We start from the raw sequence: 11168 nt of genomic DNA, 5'->3' as shown, positions 1-11168 counted from the left end.
AACTTATATATCTAACTAGACACGTTTCAAAATCGGCCTATTTTTTTAAATATTTTTAAAATTGACTTTTTTAACTAATTTAATTGATCTATTTTGTTCTATTATATATATATATATATATATTATAGATTTAAATAATCACATTTTCTTAGAGTAGTGGCTGAGGATTTTCCACCTTAAAGCTTAAAAGGTTCAAATTTAAGTATTATATTTTTAAGTAGATTATTTTAAAATTTTCATAAATAATTTTTATTTTATTAGTGTCCGACAACAAAAAATCAATTTAATTTAACCTATAACAAGATTTGAGCACAAGTGATCATGATTTTAAGTTAAATGATTAAATTTTATTAATTTTATATGAAATCTAAAAAATAAAAAATACTCTAATAATTTTAATGATTTTTCAATAAATTGATGATTTGCTTACTCATAACATAGTATAAATAGATATAATATGGATTTAAAAATAATTTTTATAATTTTTATTTATAAAATTATATTTGTAATTTACGTTTTAAAGTAAAATAATAATAAAAAGCTCTTATTAACCCACTTCTCCTATTTTCATTATTCTAAAAGACTTCTAAGAAATTATATAAATTTTCTCTATTTATTATTATTATTTTGGTATAGTTTATTTTATAAATATATAAATATTAATTTTACACCAACTCAATTAAAAGTAGAAAAACTAAATCAAAATAAATAAAAAACAAATAATAATATTTAAAGTTTTTAAATTTAAATAAATAATTATCCAAACTTACTTTTTAAAGGTTTGATTTTATTATTTAATTACGAACTTTTTATAGAAAGATAATCTTTCAGGCTTTTGAGGGTGATGTGTAGTATAGTGTATATAATATATTCTTTAACGGACTCGTTGGTTGGCACCGGCCGCCTCCTCGTCTCGCTTCACGACAAGTCCCAGTTTCATTTTTAATTATTGTTTTCACATCCATTTTCACTAAGCTATATATATCGGTAGTTTTCTGGGAATTTGAGCTATTGATTTTTGCGTTGAATATGGATTGTGAAATGGAGAAAAATTCCCACGATGGGGTTGTCGTTAACGGAGGAAACGACGGCGTGTTGGGCCTACATTCCAAGAAGAAGAAGGTCATTATTGATACCGATCCAGGGATTGGTCAGTTTCTCCTCATTTCTCTCTTCTTTTCCACCCTTTCATTGCTTGGGTTGGGACTGAATTTAGAATGTTTAGTTGCACAGATAATGAATTTGGGAATTACTTCAGGAAAAAAAAAAAAAAACATCGTCATCTTTGCAATTTATTTTGAGAAAAGACTCTAAAAATGGCCATTTTATCTATATCTCCACGGTCATTTGTTTACTTTGTGGAAAAGAAAAAAAAACTTAGTATAGAAGCATAGATTCTTGAGCTTAGAGGTAAAAGGGAAAAAAAGAGTTAAAGTTGTTTTATGGGTTCTTTTTAAATTGCTGAGGGTTGAAAATCTAACCTCTGGATTATTGAGAATTCAAGTTGGAGGACTGTTGTGATATTTGTGGAGGAAAGTTTCGGTTTTTGATAGCGTTTTTCAAGAGAGCATTCATACAAAGCTATACAAGGAAGTGAAATTGACATAGGAAAGTTTGGGTGAGCGTTAGAGCATTTGGTAGTGTAATGTATAGAGCGAGATTTCTCTACCCTATGTTAGATTGAAATGATTTTGAAGACACTCTTAGATATGAATGTGTTCTTACTTGATTAACAGATGATAGCATGGCAATCTTAATGGCATTCCAAAATCCGGAGGTGGATATCTTAGGTTTGTCGACTGTATTTGGAAATGTTAGGACGGAAGATGCCACTCGTAATGCCTTACTTCTGGTACGTGCTTGTATTTTTTACTTGAAATCTTCATTTGCGATTTTGTTACATTTTGGAATATGTTCATGATCATTTCCTCTTTTTGAGGTGCAAAAGGATAGTGTGAGATCGCAGGGTGTCCAAGTGTTCCTGTAGCTGGAGGCAGCCACGAACCTCTTAAGGTAGAATTCTAGTTATTTCCCCAGCACATCCCGAATTAGATAATCTTTGATTGCAAAACATTGCATTTTGCATTCAAGAAAGCAAAACCAACATGGGACCGCAAGAAAATTGTCCCTTTCTTCACTTAGGCAAGTTTGTTTTAGATATATACACAATGACTCGAACAAAAATACATATATGGATATTGTGCCGTCATTTCATTTAGGCAAGTGCTTTGTGCCTTAGACAAACTAAGCATTCTAATTCTCTGAGTTCCCTTGTGCACTCTACTACATGATGACTTCATATATTACTCTGATTTATTGTGCATTTATCATTGAGCCTAACCTTAGTTTATCCGGAAAAGGGTGGGAGGCCACGAGTTGCTGACTTTGTTCATGGCTCTGATGGAATGGGGAATATATTTCTACCTCCTCCAAAAACAGAGAAATCTGATAAGAGTGCCTCTGAATTTTTAGTTGAAAAGGTCTCTCAGTACCCTGGTGAAGTATCCATACTTGCACTTGGACCACTGACAAATGTGGCATTGGTAAGTCTTTGCATGCTTTTTCCTTATATGTTGTTATTAATTGTAGACTTCAAAAATATGTGCCTAAACTTGGTCATATGTCCAGGCAATCAAAAGAGACTCTTCCTTTCCTAGCAAGGTTAAAAAAATAGTAGTACTTGGTGGCTCATTCTTTGCATTAGGAAATGTTAATCCTGCAGCTGAAGCAAATGTAAGTATAAAAGCTTCAAATTTTATGTTTCTTAATCATATGGTACGTAACATCATTCTTCATTTTTAAAAGTTTCGGTTAAGGCACTGAAAGCTTCTAAAGTTGAGCTCTTCCTAATGGAACCTCTTTTGGTTATTATTTATTACTTCCTCTCAGTCGAAGACTTTTCTTTTGCCATAATTTCATCTCTCCCTTTACATCATGACCATGTTATCTCATTGTTCATTAGAAGAGTGAGTTGCAATTTTGATTGAACGGGAGACAAAATTTGTTTGCAATTGAACGAAGTTTAATAGTTGATAGTTGACCATCCATCAAGAAACCATTCAGAATTCTTTCTCGGACTGCAGATTTATGGTGATCCTGAAGCAGCTGATGTTGTGTTTACTTCGGGAGCAAATATCGTTGTTGTCGGGATAAACATTACTACACAAGTCCAAATGACAGGTAGGACTGTAAATTGTCCTTTCTTATTGCAGACAAGCTTCTTTTTTGCATGTTTAGAGGGTAATTTCTTGACAAAGATCATTATCTTTTCTCTGTCAGATGATGACCTCCTCAAATTGAAGCAATCAAATGGGAAGCATGCTCAGCTGCTAAGTGACATGTGCAAATTCTACAGAGATTGGCACGTGAAGTCCGATGGTGTATACGGTAATCTTTTGCAAAAAATTTAAATAACTGAGAACTACATCTCAGTTTTTCTCTTTCCCTTCTGAATTCTGTTCTAAACCATACTTTAAAGGAATAAACTGAGAAAAATTTGGTGCCAGGGATATTCCTCCATGATCCTGTCAGTTTCGTGGCACTAGTTCGGCCAGATCTCTTCACATACAAGAAGGGGGTTGTGAGGGTTGAAACGCAGGGCATATGCGTGGGGCATACATTGTTGGATCAAGGATTAAAAAAGTAATTGTTTACAAACATGCTTATGATTGAATTCAAATAGATGCGCTGTTATTGTAGCTAATGTTAATGCCATAATCTGGTGCAGATGGAATGGAAGCAACCCATGGACAAGCTATTCCCCAGTTTCCGTTGCGCGGACGGTGGATGTGGATGAAGTCCTTAATTATGTTAAAAGAATGTTGATGAAACCGTAAAGGCTTCGGAACCACTTTGACATTTTAGAAGATTTCCCGGAGATGGGAATTTGCCTTTGATTTCTCATAATTGTTGCTAGATCTTCATCTCTCCTTTCACTGAAAAACATTCACCTTGATGATCCTCAACTAGTCAGAAAAATACTGAAATATGAATGCTTTGATCCAAAATATTTTATGTTAATGTCAGGGTTTCTGCTAATTCTTGATGCATTGCAGCACAATAAATCACATCTTCAATATTAGAGGGGAAATCCAGAGTTTTTTTACCAAACAAGGATTATATGTCCATACATTGTATATATAATATGAATGTTAAAATAAATGGATTTTACTTGCCATGAATATGGTGGGGTAGTGGACGACCAAACAAGAACAGTGGACTTCATTAAAATCTGCAAAACCTTTTCTTCCATTGCTCCCGAACTCCAATGACCAAACTGAATCATATTTACCTTTTAAAAGAATTCATGGAGCACTGACGAAGTTTTTAAAGTTTCTTTTAAATTGGACAAGATAATATACCTCCGCTTTTTAAGTCATTGACACATACAACCCAAAGGTTTTTTGAGTTTATTGATGAAAAAAAGATGGGTGTGCTTAAATACGGATGGTTCAGTGAGACAGGTTGAAGAATTTGTTGCAGTAGGAGATTTAATACGGGATCAAAATGGTAGATGTATTATTAGGTTTAGCAGATAATTTGGAAATTGTATAGTGATGGAGGTTGAATTTTGAAGTATCTTGGATCGGTTAAAGCTTTTCATAGATAAAAGATTTGAGAGGATCTTAATTCAAACAGATAGTCTCAAGGCTGCTATTGCCATTTAGGAAGTTGCTTTTAAAATCTCGAACTCAACTCCTTTAAAAAGAATTCAACAAATCCAGTGAAAGGATAAGCTGTGGAAGATTCAAAATATCCCCTGAGAGGGAAACACAGTTGTAAATAATCTTGTTAAAGATGATTCGTGATAGAAAATCAAATTTAAAATTATTTGAGGATCCTCTTTTGAAGGTCTAATTTTTTTATATTGTATCTTGTATTTTTCAAAAAAAAAAATGGATATTAAACTCACTTTAACATCTTTATAAAGAAAATGGTCTGTGCATAATGATGCTTCAATGAAGGTTTCAATTTCAAGTTTATCCTTTAAAATAGAATTTCTGCTAACTTTTCATTACGAACGACATGATCAAGTATATATTAATTTAAAATTATGAGCTAGTAAAAAAAACCCATAAGTGTTTTGACGGTGCAAACAACTTCTTGACTTAGCGGTAAAAAGAATATTATGTTGTAAGCATGAGGGTTAGGATTTAATTTTAAGCAATACTATTCTCTACCCTCAATTATCACAAGAGAACTTTGAAAGGATATGTATATAATAATACGGTCCAGACTCGAAAGCTGATTCAATTTAAATTGATTTAAAAAATTAAAACTTTAAATTTAAGTAATTTTGAACTCTAAAAAATTTGAATCCAAGAACTCCAAATTCAAAATACTTTCATTTAAGAAAGCTCAAACCTAATGATTTAACCCAAAATTGATCTAATTCAAATTAAAAAATTCAATTTTCTAACTAAATAGCAAAAGAGATTCATGAATATATATATATATATATAAATTTTAGTATTAATTTTGGCTTAAATCACAAAATGATATTTAAACTATACTATTTTTATCAAGTTGGTACCTATTTTTTTTTTATCATAAATGATATATAAACTATACTCCGTTACCCAAAGTGATATCTAAATAATTCTTTATTATCCAAATTACATGATCATTAAAAAAAATTGTTAGCTAATTATTTTGTGACACATGACACTTTTAAATTAAATTTAAACCGAAAGAATAGAATTTAAATAAATTATCAAAATCAAATTTAATTAAATTTTTACACTCTCTCCCTCTCACAACTTTTTCTTCTCTTTTAATGCATTTTTTAACTATGAAACAACTTTTCTTTGCAATCCTTTACCATTTTTTTCCTACTCAACTTCTTCCTAATATTTAGATCTCACTAGAGGTTCATTCAGTATTAAATATTTTATGCAAAGTATATAAAAAGGAATGGAGGAAGTTACTTTGAAGAAAAATAATACATAGGTTTTGAATTGTAGTAAAAAATGAATGGAAATCAAGATTTTAAAAATAGTAAAGAAGCTCGTTAGAATCTAGTTTTTGTTGCTGAAAACATGGTTTTGGATAAGTTTTTCGACAGGTTCTTGAATTTTTTGCTATCAAAATTCTTCAGTGAAGAACAAAGAGATGAATAGATCCAAGTTGATTAAATAATCAATATGGTGGATCCGTACCTATCGACAAATAGAAGAACATGCCTTAGATTCAAGTTAATTTGATAGTTGGTATCGAAGCTCGAAGAAGAAAACTATTTGGATTTTGGTTTGCAAATTTATAAAGTTTAAAGCTATTTTATGAAAAAAATTTATAGAAGAGAAGGGAAATGTGAGCTTTTTATTGGTAAAAGCGATAAAAGAGAAGAATATACAACAATAATTTTAACAACTCAGTGACTTAAATGAAAGTTTTTGAATACTTTAATAACCATTTTTTAAGTTTTGAAGTTGAATAACTAAAACATAAATTTACTAATAGTAATATTTTAGTGACAGTGAGTGTACTCTTACCTTCTTTCTATAGAGTTAATAAATAATTTATTAGTGCCACATAAGCACAAATTAATAATATTAATGTAGAAGTGTCAAATTAAAATACAAATTCAAGTACTAATTAAATCCAAAAAAATAATTAAGTATTTTTGAAAATAATTAGAAAACAAATTACATATTTTTTTGTTATGTATTTATGAAAAATAAGCACGATGGCCACGAGTTTAGAAAAGGTGAAACAGGCGATGCTCCGAGAATCCATTGAAAAGCTTTTACATGAAAATATTCTTACTTTATAGATTAGGATGCCCTTTACTTTTTTAGCCCCGCAATTTTGAGCTTCCTTTTTGTTTAACAATAATTTTTCTATGAAATGCATTAATTACATTTTTTAGTGGAATATTACATTAATTTTAATCTACCACTATAAATAAAAATTCAGAAATTAATTAAATATCAATTAATTAAAAATATTAATAAATTAAAGTTATATAACGAAAAAGTAATATATTAACAAAGTTATATATAATTTAATTAGTTTTAAGAAAAAATCACTATCTTAAAAGACTTCAACCAAGACACCTAAAACCCTAAAACATTTTTATCAATAGCTAACAACCAAAATTACATTTCTAAAAGTTTAGTCTTATCCAACTATTTGTTTTGGAGGAAAATAAACAAATGGAAAATTTTCAGTTTCAATATCTAAAATTTCAATCTTAGTTAAATTCATTAAATTATTTTTTGTTATTTTTAAATTTAATGCGTCTGTAATATTTTGTTAATTTGCTAAATAACTGTCATCTGTGTCAAGGCTAAAATTTGAATTTCAAAAGTATAGGAACTGTAAATGATTAGAGAACATGAACTAAATCTACAATTTTATGTGTACTACATGACTAATAACATAATTTAGCCAAATAGGTTTAAGATTTAACTACTCTATAGGCTTGATCATAGGCAAGATCAATGCAAAATTTTAGGCCTGGGCCCGACTCGAAAAATGGGCCTAAAATTTTGTTCGAGCTTATCTCAGATTAAAAATGCTAAACTCGAGCCTAACTCGATCCACCCATATTAATTTTTTATAAAAATAAATTTAAAAAATAATACATCAAGTACACTAAAAACATTAAAATAAATATTTTTGAACAAATTGAAATTACATTAAAAAAGCATTTATGTTTAAATAACACTAACATAGTTGTAACTTAGCAATCAAATGCCTCTAAATAGTAGCAAAATTAACAATAAAACAAGAGTTATACAATATTCAAACAATAAAAATAAAATAGTAACAATATAATAGCGAGATAATAGCAAAACATCAACAAAATTGCAGTAAAACAACAATGAAAAAACAACAAAACAAATTAATTTGAGCCAGGCCTAGCCGGACCAAAAAATCCTTCTTGAGGCTCAACTTGTTTAGAAAATAGGTCTTATTTTTTTGCCCAAAACCATTTTACGAACCTATATTTTTGTCTAAATTTTTTTATTTTTTGAGCATACCTTCGAGGTTGAAGGTGGACTAACCCATGATTAGGTCAACTACTCTATTATCATTTGAATTGGGACAAAAATTCAGATTTTGAAAGTTATGAAAACTAAAATAGATCAAAGTGTAAAGAGTAAATTTAAACTTACTTAAAGTACATGCACTGATAGCATAATTTCATCATTAAATTGCATGAGTTGACGCAAGAAGTACTGCCCACTAACTGACTTTGTTATTTAGTGCACGAGGTTGTTTTCATTATTTTTTAAAAAATTTAACTTTTAATTTAGGATTATGATATATAATGATAAATAATTTTTATTTAGTGTTTTTAATTTGATATATTTATCTATTTAAATTTAATTTTATTTATAATTTATTTTAATATTGTTGATATTTTATATATTATTATTAATTAATTTCAAATTACATATACTGATTTTTACATGAATACATATGTGATAAATTATTTTATTAATAATATTATTAATTGAGTTTGTATCATAAATAAACTCGACACCTGTTCAACATCAATAACAATATCATGATAAACAATTATATTCATTTAGTATTATTATATTTATATGTCCAATTTATTCTATTTTTAATTATTTATTATATATTATTTTAAAACCTATTTTAAATTAGTAGTTTTCATAAAATTTCTCGATTTTTTAAAAATATTAAACTACGACTACAACATTGTGTGAAAGCTGTCTTCAACAACATTAAATTTTCAGAAACCGATTAATAAGACCTTCAGTTCTGCTATCTCTTCTCTATCTTTTTCATGTTTTGTTTTGTTTTAATTGAATGATTCTTCTCCTATGGAACTGGAACTTGAAACTTCCTGGTTCTTACAATGTCTTCATGCTTATTTTTGCTTCTTCCTTATCTTCACCTTGATTAAAATTCTTCCACTTTTGTCTCTCTTGTTTAGTTTGTTACCCAGACCAAAGCTGTGGTGCACCTGTGAGATTTGTCACACATATCTGAATATGAGTTGGTCAAAAAAATTTGAAAATCTTTGTGATTGGTACACTCACCTGCTAAAGAACTCGCCAGGGAACACCATCCATATCCATGTTCTGGGCAATACAATCACAGCCAACCCTGACAACGTGGAGTACATGCTCAAAACCAGATTTGAGAATTTCCCAAAAGGGAAACCTTTCTCCTTGATATTGGGTGACTTTCTTGGTCGAGGCATATTCAATGTGGACGGCGATTCCTGGAGGCTTCAGAAGAAGATGGCAAGCCTGGAGCTTGGGAAACACTCCATTAAATCTTTCGCTTTTGAGATCATCAACTGTGAGATCAAAGACAGGCTTATCCCTTTATTGTCATCCTTTGCAGCTAGCCAAAAAGAACAACATCGGGTTCTGGATTTACAAGATGTGTTTAGAAGGTTTTCATTTGATACCATATGCAGGTTCTCTTTCGGGTTAGACCCTAAATGCCTGGAGCTTTCCTTACCCATGTCGAAATTCGCTAAGGCCTTCGACCTGGCCTCCAAATTATCAGCTGAGAGAGCAATGACCGCTTTCCCACTTGTATGGAAGCTCAAACGGGCTTTGAATTTAGGCAGTGAGAAGCAATTGAAGAAGGCCATCAAGATTATCCATATTCTAGCCAAAGAGGTGATAAGGCAAAGGCGCAAAATGGGATTTTTAACCCACAATGATCTTCTCTCCCGTTTCATGTGTACCGTAAACGATGAAACTTACCTAAGAGATGTTGTGATAAGCTTTTTGTTGGCTGGTCGTGACACGGTGGCATCAGGTTTGACAAGCTTGTTCTGGCTATTGGCAAAACATCCAAACGTAGAGTCAGAAATCAGACGAGAGGCAGACCGAGTCCTTGGAAAAAACCAGGAGCTTACAAGCTTCGGGGAGATGAAAGAACTCCATTATTTGCAAGCAGCAGTTTATGAAAGTATGAGACTCTACCCACCCATCCAATTCGATTCCAAGTTTTGTGTTGACGACGACATATTACCAGATGGGTCGTTGTTGAGAAGAGGTACTAGGGTTACTTATCATCCTTACGCCATGGGACGGATTGAAGAGATATGGGGTCCAGATTGCTTGGAGTTCAAGCCTGAAAGGTGGCTGAAAGACGACGGCGACTTCTCTCCTGAAAACCCTTTTAAGTACCCAGTTTTCCAAGCAGGATTCAGGGTGTGTCTGGGGAAAGAGATTGCTCTACTTGAGCTCAAAAGCGTCGCACTCTCACTCCTCCGAAGATTCCAAATCCAGTTAGCGACAAGACCGCATCCAACGTTACGATTCTCTCCCGGACTTACCGCCACTCTTAGTGGCGGACTCCCTGTCCTGATTCGTGAAAGAGAAGTAGCACCTGCGTAAAAGCCTCTCCAAAAACTAATAATTACCAGTTGTATGGCTGAAGTGATACTACAACCTCCAGACAGAAAGTGACCTATCTATGATTAGTGTTAATGAAAAGTGTCTCTGATTATCAGTATTATTGATCAGTCATTATAATATCTATCCGATGACTAGTGTGCTATAGGGCATTAGATCTTATTCTTGTACAAAAGATAAGTTATGGTGGCTGCCGTGTTTTTTTTTTAACTGTAAAAACAGATGGATTTGTTTCTGTCGATCAGTTTCCGTCAAGCTCATACCAGGAAACTATCTAGAGAAGTACTATCTTTTCATCTACCTTATTTCACTATTAGTTATTAATGCTTTTACACTTGGCATGAAAGTTTTACAGTTGAAATTAAACGATTATACATCAATATACAAATACAATAAATGCAAATGATGCTTTGGTGATTGAGACGTTAGAGTATAAATGAGCAAATATCTATATATAGCTTACTTTTGAGAAGTGGATAGGCAGTTCATTAATAACGGGGGAAACCAAAGAAAGAGACAGAACTGGTGAGGTAGTTGGGAAGCCCGAAAAGGCACCCCCTCGTAATATTGGACTGAGATGATACAATATGAATAGACAAATTTTACGTAATATGAAATGATTAATTTATATACCTTGATTATGACATAAAATTTGATGTATATCCCACCACAATGGCAAAAGTATAGACAAATAATGGTGCAACATCGAAAGAGAGAAAACTTTTTCCTACAGGGTCTTCACGTGCGTCCTTTATCGGTTTCTGGCAAGGGGTTTTGTTGTGGGTGCCAATGCGGTTGCAGTCTTCAATGTCG

At 31.6% G+C, this 11168-nt stretch overlaps 2 protein-coding genes across 2 annotated transcripts; both read left to right on the top strand.

Moving 5' to 3' along the window:
• Window positions 1-807: 807 nt before the first annotated feature.
• On the top strand, window positions 808-4038 carry LOC108454717 (uridine nucleosidase 1). Its single transcript, XM_017753265.2, has 9 exons — window positions 808-1150; window positions 1737-1852; window positions 1954-2013; window positions 2361-2543; window positions 2629-2733; window positions 3084-3180; window positions 3280-3387; window positions 3507-3642; window positions 3728-4038. The coding sequence occupies exons 1-9, from the start codon at window positions 1030-1032 to the stop codon at window positions 3834-3836; spliced, it is 1035 nt and encodes a 344-aa protein (XP_017608754.1). The 5' UTR covers window positions 808-1029; the 3' UTR covers window positions 3837-4038.
• A 4618-nt stretch (window positions 4039-8656) lies between these two features.
• Window positions 8657-10721, top strand: LOC108454817 (cytochrome P450 94C1-like). Its single transcript, XM_017753398.2, has one exon. It carries the CDS (start codon window positions 8799-8801, stop codon window positions 10335-10337), a length of 1539 nt encoding a protein of 512 aa, XP_017608887.1. The 5' UTR covers window positions 8657-8798; the 3' UTR covers window positions 10338-10721.
• Window positions 10722-11168: the final 447 nt, after the last annotated feature.

Source organism: Gossypium arboreum, chromosome 9 (genome assembly GCF_025698485.1).
Source record: "Gossypium arboreum isolate Shixiya-1 chromosome 9, ASM2569848v2, whole genome shotgun sequence".
NCBI lineage: Eukaryota > Viridiplantae > Streptophyta > Magnoliopsida > Malvales > Malvaceae > Gossypium > Gossypium arboreum.
This window is presented reverse-complemented; position numbering and strand designations above follow the sequence as displayed.